The following is a 23,469-nucleotide window of genomic DNA, read 5'->3' as shown; positions in this document are numbered from 1 at the left end:
ACTGTTTGGTATAAATATTTCGTCTGCCATTGTTTGTTTTTTCTATGACAGACATAATGTAAAGAAGAGAAGTAGTGTGTTACGGAGAAAAGAAGGTACAGTGCCTGGTAAAGGTTATGTTTTAACCCTTTGTGGGGCAGAGGTGCGCTTAGGTATTTTATTCTGGTTAAATCCAGACGATTTTATTCAGTTGAGGTGAGAGAAGCTCCTGCCCTACATCGGGCTGAGAAGCATCGTAACCTTCATCAACGTGGTGGTATACAAGATATTCCATATATTATACTGTAGGTAACTGCAGTAAGATGCGAGTAATGATATTTATTTTTAAATACAAATTACTCCAGGAAGAAACATTAGCGAATCTCTCCTAGATCCCGATGACCTTATCATTTCCACGGATGGACCGAAACTGATTAAAGTAAGAATTCGCCATTAATAGTGAAATGTCAATTAATGAATTAGAAATTGAAACCTGAGAGACTATATTGATTACTATCCGAAATTTGACCCAATAACCAATATCTACTTGAAGACAAAGAACTCTGGAGTACCAGGGAAGTGGACAAATATACAATCCTCCCCAGATGCAAGACAGAAATCAGGTCGATAGTCCTCGTGGGTGCTCCAAGGGATTGTAGGATTTCCCCAAGTATCTGAAGAACCTTTGTCGAGCATCTTCTTGAGATCGGCACACATGCCAAGAAGCACTTGTCAGAATTCCCGACGATATTCTGTGAGGACATGTAAGAATCCAATGAGGTATTGACTCGACTGATAAATCCGGAACATTTCTTAACTGTTTCTAAATGTTACCATATTGAATGGTCGCCTTGGTTGATCAACATTATCTAGCAATACTTAATGCTGCCTGGAAACTATACAGTATGTAACTACAGTATCTGAAGATGGTAACCAAAAAAGCACGGCTCCCTCAAAAGTATTATGACTAATAACTAAACGAAATAACTTTAATAGATAGTTATAGTTACTTGCAGAACAGACTAATACGGCACAGTTTTAGGAAAGTTACACCCAGACGCGTGTTATAGCATCCCATCCATTTTCCTAACAGCCAAAAAGTTCTTTCTGTATCAAGAAAATTTGGATATCTAGTTCAAGAGATTCCGTTTTTTTTTTTCGTGTTCCTTTTTCCAGGACCAGACTGATTGTAGCCATCACAGTAACGTTCCACAACATGTGATACTAAAGCCGGTGCCTACAATTTTCTTGAAACTAGAAATTTATAATTAAGGATCCTTCTTTAACACCTCTGAAGGTCACAATTTTCTTAATACAAATGTATCACAATTCTACGAAGAAATTCACCTGTTTCACATGTTTTTCTGTTGTTATTAGTGTGGCAATATTTGTATAAACCTTACGTTTTCAGATTGTACCACAAGCCTCACTTGAAAATTCACCGCAATGATAATATTAATGTTGTTGGGTTTCATTAATTAATTCTACCGTTCGGGTCATAATTTTTACAACATACAGCCATTAGTAATTTATAATGAGCTGGGTTTTTACTGCTGTTACGTTGATTCATAACTTTGTACAACAATCAATATTCCGTAGAATTCTGTCACATTTTTCTTTATGCATTTTCTTGTTCAGTCTTTGTGTTCTTGGGATGAGTTTACTTCTGGGTAATTTACTTTCCGTGTATGAAGTCCGATTGTTTTTTCCTTATAATACAAAGTAAGGAGAACACAGTAAGGAGAGGAAAAGAGGAGAAAAGGAGGCAGGAGTGGGAACACAGTGAGGGCAGCCGCAAATCACCTTGAGTGACTCGAAGATGGTAGTGGTCACGACGTGAAGGAGAGACCGAAACAAACACATTCTTTTTCTGGTCAGGAGTTCAAGGGAGCTTTAGAGGGAGGTGAGAGCCATAACCAGAGAGATATGCTAGAGAAAATGAGTGAAAAATAAACGGACAGAATTAGAAGGCCACACTCCTTCCTGGTGGTGGAGGATCAAAGGTATTGTGGCTCATTGACCTTAATGAACTCCGCGTTTGACATATTTTTGCCCAAATCCAAAGAATTTCTTTCGGTTATGAAGGCTAAGGTTTTCAAACTGAATTTTTCTATGCAACGGGTCAAAGAGTTCTGTATCCTCCCTCACTACGGTACATCACAATCCGGCCAAACGGGCTTCATGTGGCCTTCACCCAGGATAACCTCGCGGCTTATTGATCACCATCCTGCTTTAAGAATGAACCTGAAATACGACCTAGTCTCCTTTTAAAGCAACAAGGAGACAATATAAGCGGAGATCTAACAACATACGAGTCTCGACCTTTCTAAAAATTAATCAGATTTCAGAAACTTTATTCAGAGATACAAGGCCAGATTAGATATACAGCATAGCTACAGATACGGCAAGATGAAGACAGACACGTAAACATTTTTTTGAGAAATACAACGCTCTCCCCTTTCCTACCTAAGTCACATTAAGTACAGTACGAGAGCCTTAGTGGTCGGGAAATATAAGTACGAGTATAGAGTAAGATGTATCACATACGATTAACCACAGTGGCTAATCTCTCTTGTTGTTTGCTCAGTAGATCCATCAAGCTCAACAAGATTTTTGACGTTGACAAATTCTTTCTTCAAACTTGTTCTGAATCTCCTTAATTAGTTCTTGATTTTTATAGTTTTAGTAACTTTGTATTACTCCTCCATTACCCTGATTAGTTTACCTCGTATTCGTTTCTTCTTCAGGTTACCAATACACCATTTCTCTTGGGAATATGTTGGAAGCTTTCTAAAGAACCATGAGGGCACATTATAACTTCCTAATTCTCTCGAAACCGTTCTCCTGGATTTTAACGCATCTGCTGTTTATTTCTCCTTTCTAAACATCTCATCGTTGTTCACCGTCTCCATCAAACCTCTGGTCCAATATCATCTTTAATGCCTACACAGCAAATTTCATCAACTTAATCCCTCTACCCCCCGATGTTTCCACAGTCTAAGGAGTCACCCCTTCCGCTTATGTATAGGCAATACCAAACTTTGGTCCTCAGGTCTCCAGCCTCTTGTCATCCCTACACACACACTCATCTTACCCAGCTCACCCCTCCATTCCCTAACGCCTTTACCAATTTAAATTCTCTCTCTCTCTCTCTCTCTCTCTCTCTCTCTTTTCCCGTACCTTACTCCTTTCCTCTTTCCACCGCCTCCCTTTATGCTTCCCTCTTTCATATTTACATTAATATTCCCATTTTTTCCCTCTCTCTACCCTCGATTCATCCTTCTCCCCCTCCTTGTGCCAGTTCCTTGCTCCATAAACGTCTTCTCCCTCCCTCATCTTCTCCAAAATCCCTTCCTCTATTCAGTCCCTGCATTAGGGATCTCTGTGCGTCGCTGTGACTGCCTTAGGATGTACTGAACAGGCCTTGGAAGATGACAATAACGCACCTTTTACCTGCGTCTGTATACGTGGACTTACTGTCTCTTATTCTTTATTCTCTTAGTCTTTTACTGATGCTCAGGGAAAGATTTATCATTATTATTATTATTATTCACTTCTAGATCTAAACGAAATCAATCAATAGCTGGTGTTGCCTACTTGTGCTTGGCGGATGGCTTAAGTCAAGAAGTGCAGGGGGTGAGAAGAGACTCGAAAAGGTCGGTGTCGTACGAGAGATTTCGAAGTATTAATGTTCCGACGTGCTGTTCCATGGTCCACCGACAGAATCAGTCGTTGAAGGTTTAACAAGCATCAGGGTTTTCACTCGGTCCTTCAGAATAGATTCCAAAAGTTCAGGAACGTTCAAGTCTGGTGAATTACCCGGCCACACAGGGGGCTTTGTCGTGCAGTAAAGTCATCTCTTCGGAAATACGCTTCGACCCAGCCTTGGTCGTGCGGTTTCTTCATATGCGGGCAATGAAAAGGACAAAAACGTTCACACAATCATGAGTTTTGAGTAACTCCTGGTACTGCTCTTTGTCGAGGGATTCGTTTGGAGTGTTTGGCCCATATCCTGTCATTTTGGGAATTTGGTTTCCTGGCCACGTAAAAGAAAAATTCGTCGCTGACACCGACTTTTTGGACTCTGTCTTCACCCCCTACACTTACCGACTTGTAGCCGTCCACCAGGCAACACCAACTATTGAGTGGTTTGCTGAGATGTATAATTAAGTTATCTGAAAGACGCCATTTTTGTTTGTTTGTACTTCTATCGGTTTCTTCTGTGCAAGGGAGGGGCAATTAATTTGATTTCATACCCAATATATATATACGTATATATATATATATATATATATATATATATATATATATATATATATATATATATATATATATATATATATATATAAATATAAATATATATATGAGATTACTTGCTTATGACGTCTTTACTTAGATGATAGGAAACTCCTTCTTTACTGATTGGTGTTGTGGGTTTATATTTTCTCTACTAATTGGTATCATGGGACCAATTTCCTTCGGTGTGATTGGTCTGAGGACTCTGGAATTTCTCTACTGATTGGTTAGGCGGGCCTGAAACCTCTCCATTGATTGGTTTGACTGCCGGCCATTGACTTCCCTCCTCACATTGTTACGACTGATCTAGGACCATTTAACCTCTTAATAAAACGTTATTTAATTATTTCCCATATTTGGGTTAATTATAGTCGTAAATTTTCTACATTAATTACTCAAATAATTAATCTGACCATTACTCTAGTCTTTGATCTAATGCACTTAATTTCTCCTACATACTGATGCAATGGTCAAGATTTCCATGTTTATTTCCCTAATGGATTAATACATCCATTGGTTATTTGTTTCGTCTGTCAAATTGATCTAATGGTCATAATTTTTTTCCCAATATTGTACCAATGGCAGTGATTTTCCTCTACACAGAAACATAATGGCCATCCTTCTTCTTTATACATTCACAAAACAACATTCATTTACCTCTATATAATAATCTAGTGGTGAGAGAATTCCTCTATGCATCATCCTTATAACCATAACACCACTCCAATATAGGTCTGTCTTTACTGGCCATTTAATGCGTTTATTAGAATCACAATTACTATTAAGAAACACACAACATAACCGACTCACCTCAAGCCATCAAAGTTGTTGTTGTCATCATGTTATTACTGCGCTACAACAACGAAAGACTTAAGCACGTAACAAGGTTAGTAATACACTTGTCTAACAACGGTAACAAATTATAAGAGATATAACTCTTTGTTAACGTCAGCAGAGACACTGCATTTCTGTTTCATTTTTTTCCTGTGAAATATTTTTTTCTTCCAACACGATTAAATTGGTATATTTAGTGATTTAGTTCGTATCATTATATTCAATGTTACTTCTAGGAGTTGAACCTCTTGACTATTATCCAAATTACCTGAATATAATAAACTAGTTTTGTGTGGGAATTGTTTATGTAACCCAACGGGTTAAGTCATTGTATTCTAGTTAAATATCATACTGAAGGGGTTATGATTTCTTACTCAATGAGCCAATTCATCGCGTTCAGGTGACCTGTATTGTACTCAAGGGGTTAAAATTAAATGACGATAACTGAAGATAGGTCCACAACCAGACGATGTTATGTATCTGTCTATATGTAAATTAGATCTATCATGAAATACCTTCCAGCTCACCACACAGCTTTATGATAAACTCTCTACCCCAATACTTACATTTTTTCTCCCACACACCCGACAAAGTACTCCTAATTAACACTACTTGTTACAACTACCTATTCCCACACTGTTCTTTTAACTGGATATCAATATATTCTTTTAATAATATATCAAATTTATAAATCTGTCTATTCAAACTTTATTTAGTCAATTAGCTGCTCACTTTTTTTTTTAACTATGGTGGGATATATTTATTTGTAATTTATACCTAGTCATCGTATGGCGTTTTTCCACTTTCAAAAATAAATCCATGTTTAATCTCTAATGGTGTTTGTGTTCTTGTGAGATTTACTCAAATCAACTCCAAACATTCATTCATACTCTTTTTCTCTTCGGTTTTTATGTTCTCATTTTTAATTTTATATTCCTTGTATTATTTTTGTATTTGTTATTTTTTTAGTTCCCAGTATTTTATACCTCGATTTTCTGCTTTAATTTCATCTTTATTTTTCTTCCAATTACGCAGAGCCGAAAATAGCCAATGGTCAATAAAGGTTTTATTCAATAATGAATAGTGAGTTTTATTACATGGTCGTATTGTAAAGCAAACGTATTGTTTATATGTTATTGGGTGCATCAACGTTTTCTGCCCGGGGCTGATCGAGCCTCGTATAAACAATGAATCAACTAATGGTTACAGTGAGTTGATGATAGGTATTACCACAATAGGTAGCAAGTCATGGTTAGCATCAATTAGCTTTTTATATCTTATGGTTAACCTTATTTCTAGTTAACATTAGTTACTTTCTTATTAGTTACAGATAGTTTAAGTTGTACTAACCTCAAGTTTACAGTTAGAATTAGTTTCACTCTGCAAGTGAAATTAGTATTATATAAATTTCGCATTAGGTAGCTAAATGCTCGGTTACAGACAATATAACTTACAGTTACCGTGAGTAACAGTCACCTTCTACCCAGTTGATCAATAATAATTACATCAGTCGGTTAATATCCTTCTCATCTCTTATCAATTGATCATTAACCAAGTCGAACAGTGCACTTTGCCCACTGAGGAATTTAATTATCTTTGAGACTATTCCTGTTGATTAGTCTAGTCATCAAGACACTGTCCTCTCGTAAATTTAATGGAAGTGGTTACTTCGCCGAGAATTCCCGACTATGTAACCACTTTCTAAATCAATTCACCTTAGTAACAGCGCCTGTCAAATGGTCAATAATCTTCGTCAATGGACTAAACAGTATAACCAAACTTTCAATTATATATTTATACATAATTATTTCTGTTTTTTCTATATAAAGAACATATTATTCTGTAATCCTTTCAAAACATGAAATAAAGTCTCATGGCGTAGAGCTTTTGGTTGATTGACACGTTAAATTAGTTCGTACATTGAGTCAATTCCTCACAATATTCAGTTTTTTAGTCAAAATCAATACAATATGTTGACATCAAAGTCGTATGGAGTTTTATAAACATAATATACACAGAAATAATACAATAATGCAAAACAACACAAAAATTTAACATGGAGAACAAATTCTAATGTTATGTTAACGACGCCCCATTCTTCCAAGACGCTTCACTGTGAGGGACAGCCACGATGAGTGTGTCAACCTTCAAGCCAGTCTCCCATTATACAGTACTTACTTACTTTGACCTCTCTGTTCCCCTAACCCCCTCCCCCTTGTGTTATTTTCTTAATGTATTGTTCCACTTTTCCTTCCTATTATGTTTGTAGTCTCCCTTTACTCATTATACCTGTTACATTGCCTCTATACACCCGCTTTATTATCCTCTCCTGTATTCTTCTTACATCTTCATTCCAACTCATCGAACTTCCCTTCTCGTCTTCCATTACCCCACAATATACTCCTTTTGTCCTCTCTGTAATTTCAAACACCCAATATATTTCATTATTTCCTACTTCTTCCATTCTGGTTACCTGAGACACCTCTCAGGTAACTCCTCTGTGTAGCTGGAATAGTGGAACATTCCGCCTCTTTCTAAGTTCATGTTTCTTTGCCGTCATTTACTATCTTAAGCTCCTTCTATAGCTCTAAGTTTATAGTCCTTCCCTAGAAAATAATTCCTAGATGTCCGATCACCTTTCTTCCTTGTAGTGTTCCCTCTACCCACTCTGGTCAGTGCGTTCCTCTGAACCACCTTTACCTTTCTCTTTCTACTATTTACTTTCAGTTCTCTAAGTCACTAACCTTTTCTAGTTCAGTTACGTTGTGGCATCATCCCACCTTCCAGCTCAAGCCTCGCAGTTTAAATAAGTAATGATATAAGGGAATGTTAAGAATAACCTCACTCAGCATACGAGAGACAGACGCGTGGTTCTATTTTCCCATTAACATATTTTTAATATGAAAATATTTGAGAAATACAATATATAACAATCAAACACTGGTCCTCCGCAGCTGACCTAGGTAAGCTAAAACATATCAGGCAGCTTGCTTTGCACTCTGCAGCGACCCCCCGCGCCCCTTCACCTCTGTAGGTCAGCAGCTCTCTGCTCTCAGTAGGTGTGACACCGCGCTGGTGGCAGGACGTCCTTTTGGGCTCCTAGCGCTGCTGGCTGGCTCCCCCTTGCTCTCTAGCCCTAACAGGCGGACAGTTACACAGGGGTCGCTCGATCTCCTATCATATGTGTATTATTCTCACCGTGGATTAAACTCCTCTAGTGTAGGTTGCATAACAGCCACAGGAAACATTGAGTTATTATCTTTATTTTTTTATTTTTTTTTATTTACCTTTTTTTTTCTTGCGTTCGAGTTACGTCTGTAGTTTGAGAAAGAAAAATTTTCCATATGAAAACAAAAATGCTTATTTGTATTTTGTCATCATGTTGTGATGTACTGCTTATGGGTGAACATAATGTGGAATGTGTTTAATATATATTCATGATGAGTGTGGAAAAATGAGTTAGGTGCGTCGTGACAGAAAACTACTGCCCAGTAACTTACTTCAAAAGTAGACGGGAAAGTTGTAACTGCACTTCCCTTGAAATTTAATGCATAAAGTACATGGAAAAAAGTCGTACAACATGAGGTAGATACTTTGTTATTTGTCAAGTGCGGGGGGGGGGGGACGGGAACATTTATTTAAAAGTTCTTCCCACGAAGTCCCATTGGTATCACAAACGTGTAGATAATGATGATGAACACTGCAGAGCGTATCTATGATGATAAAAGTTCACAGCCACACCGGGATACCTCGACAACTACCACCACCATCAAACCTACGGCACCAGACGCTGAGGTCCTCGCCAACTACACACAAATTTACACTAACATCGTCGGCTGTCTCGTGTCCGAGTCTGATAGTCTCAACTTGACCCTTGGGGAAGGATTTTGGCTCCCTATCCTCTACGAGTCCTTACAGCTTCCCTACAATGTCACCACCGCTGCCTTCTCTCAGCCCTACACTACCACGACAGTCTCCTACGAAACGTACAGCTTCGCAAATGGCGACGACGACCAGGTGCGCAGTACGACCTCATACTGGTCAGGGGAACAACCAGGTTTCCCACGAGACAATGACCAGTTGCCATTGGAGGTAATCAGGGAGATATGGCAGCGATGCTTCTTCCGCACCCCCGTCATGGCCACACACCGGCCCTACTTGCTGGTGTGGTGGCAACAGTTCCTATGGACCTTGGTATTCGGAGCCATGATGGCCATGGCCGTAGGCGGTAACACCCTCGTCATGTGGATCATATGTGGTGAGTATCCTCACCCTCACATCCAGATGTTACACAGGCATGATATTGGGTTTCATATCAGCAATGTCAGTATCAAGGCCTGGCTAGATTATTCCGATGGTAGGATCTGGCAAAGTGGGTAATACAGGCTATTGTGGTCATGTCATATTGGATAACACAAACGACCATTGTGGCAGCACCAGACTACACTTAGCTCGGAGGCACAAACCCCGAATCCTGGTTATTGTGGGTAATAGAAACAACTTCGTCTGGTTTTGTCAGAAGTGCTGCTATTGTTTTGTTTTTCAATTATGCGAATATTAAATAAATCATACTGTGCTTGTTCTGAGCAGTACTCAGCTCCTCATTCCCCTTTTCTTATTTTTTGTTTGCGAGGGAGTTTAATGAATTGTGTGTTTTTCAGTACAAATTATGACGAAAGTTTATCATATAAACGCGTCCCTTAACTCCCTGGATGTTATACTACTTGTGATGACCTATACAGTAGTCATGCAAATATATCACTCTACAAAAAATACGTACATACAGGTATACACTCATGGATATGAATTAAGGATATTAAATAGAGTTTACTGATAACAGTTTAAATGTTGATCGTTTTGAAGAGTAAGTGTTAAGAATCGACTATTTCGAGCCCATTAATCCCCGGAAGAATGAAAAACTAAAGGTTAAGATTCAAGTTTGCTGTAAAACTTTCTTCTATGGTTGCCAAGAAACGTATCTACCTGTAGATATGCAAATTGAGCAATATATTCAGTAGCCAAAGTAAATATCACAGCGATTATATGAATAACATATTATGTACAATGTCAACACAATGAGTACATTGACTTAACCCAAAGGTTATATCATTGTATACATGGGATTAACTCACCGTCCTCAAGATATTGATATAAACGAAAAAAATGGTTTCATGTACAAATGTTAAGAAAAAAGAATAATATAAACTATAAAATTAGGACTTAAAGGCCAGAGAGTAGTCGTCTAGTCACCGTTGCTCTCTGTAACACATAGATGAGGTGTCAGATGTTGGACCAAGGGACTATCTGTCTATATCCAAGGCATCTACGTAAGTCGTGAAAATTTGGAACAGAGTTGACCAATGAAATTAACATTAGCGTTACCTAAAAAAAAATATTGTTACCAGCATCTCCTGAGAGGCATAATGCTGTGATCTGTCTGGTAAGGGTGGTCAGAACACTCTTCCTATGGTGGCTGTGCTAACGCCTGGGGAATGCCAACGTGGACTGAGAGTATATTGGTTATACTAAACATTAAGCCGTGGTTAGCTTGTATGGTTAGCAGTCTCTCTCTCTCTCTCTCTCTCTCTCTCTCTCTCTCTCTCTCTCTCTCTCTCTCTCTCTCTCTCTCTCTCTCTCTCTCTCTCTCCAAATAAAATGTTTCGTTGTTGAATAAGAAAACAAATAAAAGGCACATTTGTCGAATCAAGTCATTTAGAAATGTTTTGATATTAATGATTTCTTTATCAACCAACCAAAATTCCTCCTTTCATATCTCAGGGTTGGCGACCACAGCCTTTTCCCAACCAAACGTTTTCGGAAATTCTTTGTAAATCCCTGACTAAAGTTTACTGTGCCGACAGTTCTATAAGAAAATCCTTAACTGGGAGAAACTGACTCTGAATGATGTATAATCCCTCCCCCACCCCACCCCACCCCGCTGGAGCACAACTGCAGTATATGAGTTGGTGCGGGTCTTCGTATCATTATCATTATCATTATTATTATTATTATTATTATTTGTCCTCATCTTCTGCACTTTATTATCTCTGGTATATCCAAAATTTATTAGTTCTCAGTATTTCACACTATCCTCTGCACCCTGAAAGAATCATTATTTGTGCCCACGTTAGAAAAACAAGAAGTGAACGACAGGTTCAGTGCCCACCTGGAATTTTTCACATGACAGCATTCATTCGTGCGTGATGACAGGTGAGTGACATCTCGTCATATGTAATGCTGATTCGATGATGTATCAACAAACAATGTTGCTATCTTTACTATAACATTTTTGCTAGGAATATGCTAGGAATTTTTCGTGTATTTTCAGAGGGATTTTTGTGTGAGATTGCTGCGACTTTGATTTTCCATGATTTTTTTTACTCTTTGGTAAAGTTTCATTTGTTATTTTGTTAGTATTTTTTCTTTCTTTCTTTGCTGGGTCTTTTGTTGATTTTCTATTTTTTTTTTAAATTTAGTAGGACATAAATGGTGTTTGCCCATGACATTTTTGGCATTTTTCTAGGACCTTATTATTTGTGGTTAGGACTGATTTGTTGTTTTACTATGACTTTAATGTGATTAGAATAGGAATATTTTACAATGTTACTAATACTCTTTTGTGATTTAAAAATAATTTTAATTTTTATTGGATATAATCTATTTTCTATGATATTCCTGTTGATTTGTTGGGACAATTTGCTAGGTTAGGTTAGGTTAGGTTAGGACAGGACAATTTTCTCCATCATTATTTTCCCAAGGCTTTTTAATACCTTTTCTGTTGACTTTTTTAGTGTACAATAATTTATTTGAACTTCCGATTTGATTGACTTATTTCCGAAGACTTCAGTTAAGAATAGCGGCGACCTAAGTCTAATTCTACTAAACAATTACGGCCTAAATTGATATTACAGATATTTCTTCTCTCAGTGATATATACCGCGAGATATTAAGGTGGAGAGAGAGAGAGAGAGAGAGAGAGAGAGAGAGATTATTCTCACTGGGTACCTATGGTTTTGTATCAGGAAATCCATTTTCATCTCCATACAGGAAACAGACAAACAAACAAATATATAAATATATATATATATATATATATATATATATATATATATATATATATATATATATATATATATATATATATATATATATATATATATATATATATATATATATATATATATATAGATATATATATATATATAGATATATATATTACACGCGAGTATACGCGATTAATACTGTCCACGGGAGGTGAAGTCAGCCGTCAACAACACTGACGCAGCTCATAAAGTTGCTGGTGAAATTAATGAGCTCCACTCCTAATAGGCCATCGAGACCCATTACAGCAGAGATTTGCTTGGATTGTGGGAAATTAGGATCCGAGATTAATGAAGGCTTGCAGTTTAAATTTCAATTCAAGTTCTTTAAGGCTAAGGCCCCATTTGAGAGGAACGACACCACACAATAACACTCGTAAGACCTGATGGGCGTGTTTACTGAGGTTCTGACTGTAATATTGTTCTATGTATATCAAAGACGGCTGTGTTGACATATTCCAGCGGTAATAGGGAAGATTGTTTATATCAAATATATGTCTATCTCTCTCCATATGTCTGCCTATCTCCCTCTGACTCTCCAACTCTGTCTCTGCCTGCCTGCCTGCCTGCCTGCCTGCCTGCCTGCCTGCCTGCCTGAAATAATATGGATTTATTCATTCTTCGTTGACAATTCTATTCTATTGCTGACGTACAGATAATTTATTCAATTGGTCTCAACTTGTTGCAAAATGTCTCTTTCCACTTAACATATTTGGGGCAGGGGATGAGATAACGTTTCCTGTATAAGCAAAACAAAACCGAGAGGAAAATACAGATGTGATTGTAATGTTGACGGTCCTACACTTATCCTGCTCTACTTTGGTTCCTCTTGAAGAAAGTTCTCACAGTTTAGGGTCATCGTTATAAAGTGGGAGGAAAGAGGTGTTAGGTGAGCATGGTTGAGGGTCGTCATTAGGTTACAAGGAATTCCAGTTAGAGCTCTGACATAAGACCCAGGAGAGTGACATGGTCAAAAGAGGTGTGGGAATTTCCTCTTTTTTTTATGCTAAGTGAAACTGGTAATCATCGGATAAGTTTAAAGTCCACGAAATAAATCCCGCCTCTATGTGATACCGCGAAAGAATGTCACACCTGGATATGATCCCACAGGAGTAATTCCCGAAGGTGTAAATCCCACTAGATTCAATTTCACGGGAGGAAAATTTCACTGGGAGAAATATATCAAGAGACAACCGCCCCGAACAATATACAACGGAAGACATTTTCTCCGACAAAAACCCTACAGGAAGAAAAATCCAACTGGAGAAAATACTACTGTACAATATCGTAAAGGAAGAAAAAAAAAACACCGGGGTAAATCCCACGGGACAATATATAAGGCGAGGAAAAAATAAAAAAAAATAAAAAAAATAAATGTCACAGGGAACGAATACCGGAGAGAAAACATTAAACAGAGGAAAAGTGACGCAACACTGCCGTAACACACCAAACAAAAATACCTTACCTAACCTAACCACACCCACACTAACCTTTCCCACTTTATTTAGGAATTACATTATTTGCTTCAAGGAATACGTCTGATAGGATGTTTTTCCGAGGTCGAGTTTACCTGTGCAGTGGATCAATACTGAAGGATCCAGGTGGCGGTGGTGGTGGCGGTAGTGTGGTAGTGGTGGTGTGGTGGTAGAGATGGTAAAAGTGGTTGTGGTAATGATGGTAATAGTAGTGGTGGTGGTACTGGTGATAGTAGTGGTAGTGATGGTGGTAGTCATGGTAATAGTGGCGATGGTAATAGTGGTGGCAGTAATGGTGGTGGTGGTGATAATAGTATTGGTAGTGATGGTGTTGGTGATAGTATTAGTGATGGTGTTGGTGATAGTATTAATGGTGGTGTTGGTGATAGTATTAATGGTGGTGTTGGTGATAGTATTAATGGTGGTGTTGGTAATAGTATTAATGGTGGTGTTGGTGATAGTATTAATGGTGGTGTTGGTGATAGTATTAATGGTGGTGTTGGTGATAGCAGCGGTGGTTGTATAAACATGATTCTGGTGATACTCTTTGTGAAGTTTGTTTTGGTTGTAATTATTATGATTAGATTCACTCCCTGGATAACTACTGTCAACTTGGCTGTAAATGAATAGCTAACCTGTGACACTAAAGCGCCTCATTTCAATCATATCTCTACACGATTTCATAATTAATTCTTACGGGTTTAAACACAAATATAGATCTCACTCATCAACAGATAGAGGACGAAATTAAATGAGAAACAAGAAGCAACCAGAGAATTAGTATTCAATTATTCATCATAGCTTTCAGTATTGAACCTGTGTAAGACTGATTACCGCTGACATGAACTTTATTTAAACCGATTTGTGGCGTGAGACTGAATCTTAAATTGAGAGAGAGAACACAAACACGCCTTCAGTTTCTCTTGCCAAGATAAGTGTCCACTAAACATTGAACATCAAAAATTATCGCTACAAGTGATTACTAAAATGACTATCAGCCGAGAGAATCAGGTATATATCGTCAGGTATATATACTTAGATCTGTTGGTTTAATGTTAATCATATACACTGACTCTACTTTAAACACTGCTCTTGTTGCATAATTATACACATGCGATAGTAGTTTCCCTTTCGTGTAAAACAAAACGCTTCATAATTTCATACATTGACTTTTTTCTCGTGAATAATAAATAATTGTTTGCAGTTACCATTATGCCATTTCGGTGCAGTTAATGTTTTGCTAAATTATAATAGTTGGTGAAAAATAATAGTTGTTGATTTACACTTAATTATATAGAAACGTTCCCAAGTTGAGGTAAACTCCTTTTGCCACGTTAGTTAATTACATCTGTGATTAGTGGTGACCTTTTACGGCAAATAAAGTTATGAAACTTTGACCAATTATCAAGAACCAATAAAAGTTGAGAAACATTAATGGAAAATCTCAGAAATAAGTAATAACGGATACCTTTGACAGACTTATTGCATTTTCTACTACAAGTGTTCCGAGTTCAATATCAGCCCAAGAAGCTTACAGCACGACACATGGTATTAACACCAATACCACCACCACTACCACTACCACCACAAAACAACCTTCAAAATTGTGTTTTTAATTCACCTAACTCGAGCTACATGTCCATGCTATTCTGTCTTTCACCGTCACAATCAAAGATTTTCTTCGCACACAAACCCCCACAGACACGCATCACAAACGTGGAAGTGACAGTCACACAGAGAATTTCATAAATTTCACGTATACACGATGAAAACATAAAGAGAATAAACACACACACACACACACACACACACACACACACACACACACACACACACACACAAAGTAGTTAGCAACACACGCATTCATGGAAGAGACCATCACATAGGAATTCAGAAATCTTAAAATCCTCAGAACTTTTCTCAGAACAAACACATGAATTTTGCATACTGTCAGATATCAAACAAAATCTGACTGAACGGTCAAAGATAAATGCTGAATATGTTTTGTTTTTCACTGTTTAAATAATTGTATTCGGTGATTTAACTGTGATAATTTCATTTTACAGGTTAGAGTAAACTACAGGTATATTATGCGTCAGTTACAAAATTGGATGGAATGACTAAAGGTGCTCTCTCTCTCTCTCTCTCTCTCTCTCTCTCTCTCTCTCTCTCTCTCTCTCTCTGTTTCTTTTTTTTTATTCTATATATTTAACTGTCTTCCTATGACTAATTCAACAAAAGTCAGAACGAACATCAAAATATTTCAACTGCTTTTGTGTCAGGATTCGCCTTTAATATTGTGTACTCGAGTCAGAGTAAATTGTTCCGTGTTTGTTTTCCTTACCTTTATTATCAGTATATTATATTTATTTGTGTCCTCTTTTATTATTTATGTTTCCATCACCATCTCTATCACCATCTTCATCTCCATCATCATTACCATCATCATATCCATCTCCATCATCATCTCCATAATCATCACCCTATCCATCTCCATCATCATACCCATCTCCATCATCATCACCATCTCCATCAACATCATCTCCATCATCTCCATTATCATATCCATCTCCATCATCATCTCCATAATCATCACCCTATCCATCTCCATCATCATACCCATCTCCATCATCATCACCATCTCCATCAACATCATCTCCATCATCTCCATTATCATATCCATCTCCATCATCATCTCCATCATCATCTCCATCATCATCACCAAAATTTATGACACCATCGCATACTATCTCTGAGCATGACCCAGGTTTAAAAATTAAATATATTATATAACTTTTATCACGACCGATTTATACTGTAATAAATCGCCCAATTCACTGATCATATTGATTTTATAGAAGAGAGAACTTTAATTGGATTCGTGTGTACCCTCAGTCCTGTTAGTAACTACCGTTCACAATTAATCATCCTCTCATGGAATATTGACTTGTACTTGGTATGGTATTGTAGTGTATACTCGTATATCTGTACTGGACAAATAACATACCATTTTCATTTCCACAGCTGGTAAAGGATGAGGATATAGGGATTTTTAACTCAATATTTTCATCTCTCATTGCCAATCCTCGTGACTACCATGGGTTATATATTATCACACTGACAGGGTGATATATATATACAATCACGGTCTACTTCATGTGACGCTGCTCTATGTCATTCAGAGTTGGGTTGTATAATTGATATAGGAAGACGAATGAGAGAGAGAGAGAGAGAGAGAGAGAGAGAGAGAGAGAGAGAACATTTTTATAAATAGGATTTGGCTTAACTTTTTTACCTTCGAAGTTTAGATCAGTTTTCTCCTTTTAAATGCACGAATAATTGTGAAGGAGAACCTGCCATTGGGCTATTAAGAACTCGAGTGAGACGGAAAAATTATTATCAGTAAAATACAACCCTGACTTTATTAGGTTCAAGTCAGTAGGAATATTTATCATTATCACTGGCGCCAATTAAGAACTTGGACTGACTAGGACTAGGGGGGGGGGGGTCTGTAATGGTTGAGACCCATTTACGTTGAGGTCCGCTAGGTAACACTCATAGTTCAGCGTTCACATACAACTAAAAAAACTCAAATTATTTAATGTGGCTGAGGGTGGTAAGTTTAATAGAGAAATCGGCAATTACATCGTTACTGACAGATTCCAGGTACTTATAAAGACATACCTTTATATATAAAATAATGAGGTTCTGTCTTTGAAAATAAATGTTATCTTCCGAACATTAATACCATAAAAACATTCCAATATAATTATCTGGTTTACCTTGGGTGGAGAGATTACAAGAAGGGTAGAGAGTCGTTACTGAGGCGGAGCAGCTGTGGTGTGGGTGTGGGGTTGAGGCTGAGTGGCCGTCATTAATACAAGATGAGCTGCTGGCCTTACCCTAATGTAAGACTATGGGCAAGTCTCAGGCTCCACACAGCGCTTGTGGGAATTGGGAGGAAAAATCCCAGCGGTAATACAACCACAGTGAAGCTCACTAAAATCATAATATTTTTGGACTAGATGCATTAAAAGAAAATCCCTTGAGATAATAAACTCCTCGCTGAAATCCCACAACCGTAAAAATAAAAATGGGAAAATCTCAATGAATAGAATGCACAGTGGATAAATACTGAAGGATCCAGATGATGGTGAAGGAAGAGTTACCTGTACTGGATATAGTTCCTTCGACAGGGATTGGACGCCACGGGTTCATGGAAAACGGAACAACACAGAAATGTCATAATATCGTATTTACTGAGTATTCATATGAAAGACTATCACTGTCAGAACCTCTATAATATGATGCATATCTCTCTCTCTCTCTCTCTCTCTCTCTCTCTCTCTCTCTCTCTCTCTCTCTCTCTCTCTCTCTCTAATAGCAAATATTTTCGGTATCTTTCCACTGGTAGATTATTCCTCCCATGTGACAGGTCACCGCTAATCGCAGTGGTAACCTGTAAGACCTCCTCTCATAGATACACTCACCTCACGGTTGTTAGTCCTTGCCCCCCCAGACCAAATTTATCCTGACCCATGGACCCCTATCTATATGCCGAAGATAAATAAAATTAATAGAATACCAATTTAACAATAAATAAGTTATATTCAATATTAAGAAAAATAAATTTGACAGAATAGAATAAGAACATTACACAGACTACCTGTACATGCTAGCAAGGTAATAAAATACTAATATTTCCCAGAGAGCCTTCATACACCCTCCTGCTGAGGTTCCTTGCACGCCTTGGCAGGACAACCCTACTCTACCTGTTAAACAGTATGTGTATATTTTATAGGTCATATACTGTACGTAATCTGCTTAAGTAAGGAAGCGATATAAATACCGGAGTCTTTAGTGTTTGCATAAAGACTTGAATAATGACGAGCTTTTTTTTTATATTTTTTTTCTTCATCTTATTCCGGTAAAAAAATGTATCGTGTATGAAGTAGTGAATGTAGGGTTTTTTATACACGAAATAAAACTAACATGGGCCATGTGTTACATACAGGTATACCACTGAGTAAGATGCTTCTTGTACACAAGACACAGCATGGTTTAGGATAAACATTAGTACAACAGTCGCTGGCTCTAGTCCCTGGATATTTGCAAATGAATTGACTCACCACTAGCAAAGTATGCTGGAAGCCTGTCATGTGCAACACGCAGTCGGGATTTTATGATGCCCATTTCTGTTTAGTTAGGTCCCTCCTTTTTGTCTTTATATATATATATATATATATATATATATATATATATATATATATATATATATATATATATATATATATATATATATATATATATATATATATATATATATATATATATATATATATATATATATATATATATATATATATATATATATATATATATATATATATATATATATATATATATATATATATATATTATGTGTACAAAGTAGAACAATAGTTATGTTTATGATAATTTTCAAAATGTTTGGCAACAAAACATGCAGCCATATTTTGTTTTTTATATAGAGTATTAATTCCAACACTAGAGGATATTATTGAGGAAAACGCTCTATTAATTCAGCTTCAACTCCCTCCCCGGCTGATTTTTGGCGCAACAGTTTTCCCCAAAACAACAACAGCCATTGAAATACTGGGTACGATGTTGCTCTCGTGGGCCATTTTGGATTCGGTGTTTTCGTGTCTTTTATTCAGATCTTTGAGAACACTTATAAATATTAACTAAATACAAACTACTTATAACAGTCACAAATAATTTGTTAATGAACGTTGATATATGACTCTTTAGGACACACACACACACTGTTCACTGTATGTTCCTTTACCTTTCTCTGATGAAGGCGTTTGTTAAACCACCAATATCAATGTATGTAGCAAGTCATTTATGTCCAATGTATATTTTCAGCCTTCAGGCTGCAGAACTTTTTCAATAAACCGTTAATTATTATTATTATTATTGATTATTATTATTATTATTATTACACATGCATACACATACAGTCAATAAATACAAAGTCAGGACAAAAACATAGGGCTATTTGATTGACAGAACAAGTCTAAAATACTATATTGTACAAAAGTGGAGAGAAGTTCAAGCGCTAAGATAAACACACTAATGTACAAAAGAAGAATAAAGGAAGAGGTAAACAGACCTAAATGTGAGAAACACAGTAGTTCACACAAAGTCATATCACTACCAGCAGGTTTTAGTTTAGATTGAAAGAGCTTGCATGATGAGTAAGTCTGTCTTGTTTTTGGTCTTACCGAGAACTAAAAAGTCAGCCCATAGGAACAGGTGATCATGTTGATTAAGCGTCGTTACGGATGAAAGAAGGAGATGATTAGGTGATTAATTGGCCTACACGAACAGAACGACGAAAGTGCTCTTTGATGTGTGTCTTTAAGTATCGTTTTGTTTTGCCAATATACACTTCCTTACAGATAGCGCATATAAACTGATGAACTGCTGATAATTGTTGGTGTGTATTAATCTTTGGTTAAGGAGAACTTATGATTAGGTTATTAAAATACTCTGATTACAACATTTCAAAATATGTATCTCCACTTATCACGGTGAAGGATGGATCCCGACTGAACCACTGCCTATACAGCAGGTAGAAGAGTGGCAGTTTTTCTTGCCTTGACTATTTCCATGCAGTCAGTTGCTAATTTGGTGCAAGAGTTGACGATACTGAAGACCCATAAATGTTCCATGAGTTTCATCATCACAACCAACATCACCATTACTGACTCCCCCCTGCAGTTTCTGGTAAAATATATACAGTGAATTTTAAGGTCTTTCAACTCCGGCTATCTCTCACATATATTTCCGAATCAGTGGTACGAATATATTTGAAGGTGGGGTGAACGATCGTACTCTTGTTCATATCACCACCGATACCTCCACAAGGCAGTGCCCTAACCCCGAGACACATCAATCAGACTCCCAATTCCCTCTACCATAATTTTATTCCTCAACAAAATAATCTTACGACCAAGTTGTAGAAGGGGTCTCAATATATATTATTTTACAATGTTATCAACCTTATTCACAGCTAATGCCACAGAGGGGCGTTATAAGCACCTGACTTTTTTTTTTATGAAATGACGTTATAATTCAAAGTGGAAAGATTTATTAACTCATATTAATATATTAATTTCAAGCTGGTAATTGAATTTAAAAAACCGTCAGGTGTTTATGGCGCACCCTGTATTATAAATTACTCCATATAATATCACAACACCCCAATTTCTACTATTACACAAAAACAATGAATTTATTATACCAGACCGTAATACTACTACAATATACACCTCCATGACCAGAGGGAAAAAAACAGTTCTAATACCTGAGGGGTTATTGAGTATTTTTCTGACTAGTCTTTAAAGGTTTTCAGCCAAAATTTGTTCCTTCTATTGGAGAACTATTTTTCATTGTATATTTAATGTTGCAAATAATAAGGAAGGCGAATCAATGCAGAGAGAGGAAGACTACTAAACTATCTGAATCCTACGCCAATAATCGTTCAAGTCCTACAGGAAAATGACAATCATCTTTGCATAAAGGGGAATCTGAACATAATCATTCAATTCAAGTATCGTGAACCAGTTTGCTGAGACATAATGACTGAACTCTAAGTCTTAGGTCAATAATTTTACTAGACCCTAGAGGGGGCATGGCATTCTCCTGGTGCATATATTGACAAATGTTAACATCCATTTACTGCACAATGTTTCCCAAGGATTTTTCTAACTGACTTGTCATATTCTTACAACTTTTTTTTTCTTATGATAATTGATGGTAAGATGATAACAACGATTCAACCTGAATGGTCTATAGATATGTTTTCTCCCTGTGTGAGTGCGCGCGATCATTTAAGCAGCTTACAATATGTTGTTCTTAATGTCATAATTATTGTAAAGGGGATAATGTAAAACGCTTTCATACTGTAAACTTAGTCATGATCGTCCACTGGTGCATTTATAAGTAGTGGATATATATTATTGTGTTTGTTTATAATAGTGTCAAAGATGAAAATTAAAATAGACAGACAATGCTTTTGAGTTTGTGATTTCTGTAATTATCTGATAGTAATGAATGATGGCGATAAGTGTAGATTATTTTAATGCTTAACATTTACTCTTTAGTCACCTATAATTTCTCCTCTTCAGAGAGAGTTTTAAAGGTTGAATTAAAGGAATAATAAATTATCTCTGATACAAGTGTTGGCAAAATCCATGTCAAACATTCCCATCATGATACGTTTAGTGTTTCTCGACATGTGAGTTGAAGGTGACGATCCTTAAAGAACTTTAGCATCAGTTACATTATATTCTGATACATCTGTTTCAAGGTCTAACGTTTGATTGAATTCATATTAGAGTCAAGCCGTTCACATAAAATTTTGTCAAGTGCAAGTTGCTGTCAGTAGGATGTTTAAATATGTCTCTCCATCTATCTTGATGTCTGTCAGGTCATCTTTCTGTCAGTCTGCCTGTGTGTTTTTAACGGTTATATATAACATTATAATCATTGTCTGTCTTCCCCTATATACAGTATGTCTGTTAATCTTTTAAACTACAGTAACAGACATGATCACGCTGCTGAAATCTGGTGCAGGGGATAAAGTTATAATCCCTGCGTTTGACGAGTTTAAAGTCATGATGTTAACTTTAAAGGGCAAGAGGTCTATGTCACGGAACTGAGCGTGGGTAGGCATCGAGGGTGAGCTGACATGATTGTGCATGACCTGAAAATTGTTGTCCCGATAACTCATGTTGTTATCCATTACAGGGGATATAAATCATTATGAAAGCATCAGTGATTCACAAATACACGTCCAACAACATCCACAAAGATGAACCACCGAATTCAGTCTTCACGTGTATAAGGTTGTCAGTGGGATACCTCGAGAAATAACAGAGTTACAAACATCATAATTACTGTGTTCATCCTTCTTGGTAAAGTTCAAAGGTCAAGGTAATGGTTTTGAATATATTGTAATTGACACAAATAACATAATAAATATTTTTTTTTACACAAGCGACTGTAAAACTTAATGACGCATTGGATCAGACACTAAATATTATTGTAAGCGGATGTGTTGATTACAGTACTTTATTCGACTGTAGCTAAATGATAAGGTCATGTGACTAAATCCTTTGGATGTTTTGAATATCACTTCCAGTCGACAAAAGAACCAAAAGATAAAAAAAAAAAAAAAAAATATTAAGAGTCCGAGGAATTAAAAAAATAATAATTTATCATTTCGTTTTTTTTAATCAACCCATTTTCCCGTTCTTTTATTTATTTTATTGTGTATCTGTGTCCACACACTAGTCTCTATTTTCTCCTTCTGTCTCTCCTCACTTTCTCTAACTCTTTCTCTCTCTCTACACCTCTTTATGTCTCTCCCTCCCGCCTCCTCTTAACTCACTTTCTCTCTCTCTCCTCTTCACTGACTCTCTCTCTCTCTCTCTCTCTCTCTCTCTCTCTCTCTCTCTCTCTCCTCTTCTCTCTCTCTCCTCTTAACTCCTCTCTATCTCTCCTCTTCACTGACTCTCCCCTCTCTCCTCCTCTTAACTCACTCTCCCCTCTCTCTTCTCTTAACTCACTCTCTCGTCTCTCTTCTCTTAACTCTCTCCCCCTCTTAACACTCTTTCTCTCTCTCTCTCTCTCACTTTGTCCGACGGGCCGAGAGCACCACCTTCACTCCACATATCAACAATTCCTGATGATGGAACACCTTAATGCCGAAGGAAGAGGATAAGAATATTTTACAC

General features: G+C 37.0%; 1 protein-coding gene across 2 annotated transcripts in view; it reads left to right on the top strand.

Annotated features, from left to right (window-relative positions):
- Window positions 1-8,740: 8,740 nt before the first annotated feature.
- The window catches only part of LOC121871475 (tachykinin-like peptides receptor 86C), a 64,698-nt gene continuing 49,969 nt past the window's right edge, over window positions 8,741-23,469 (top strand). For both annotated transcript variants that reach the window (XM_042373824.1, XM_042373823.1), the window contains exon 1: window positions 8,741-9,367. In XM_042373824.1, the coding sequence (XP_042229758.1) occupies window positions 8,797-9,367 (571 nt within the window). In that variant the 5' untranslated portion in view covers window positions 8,741-8,796. The remainder of the gene's footprint in view (window positions 9,368-23,469) is intronic.

Source organism: Homarus americanus, unplaced genomic scaffold (genome assembly GCF_018991925.1).
Source record: "Homarus americanus isolate GMGI-L3 unplaced genomic scaffold, GMGI_Hamer_2.0 scaffold45698, whole genome shotgun sequence".
Lineage (NCBI taxonomy): Eukaryota > Metazoa > Arthropoda > Malacostraca > Decapoda > Nephropidae > Homarus > Homarus americanus.
The sequence above is the reverse complement of the archived record's forward strand: the minus strand, read 5'-3'. Positions and strand labels throughout refer to the sequence as shown.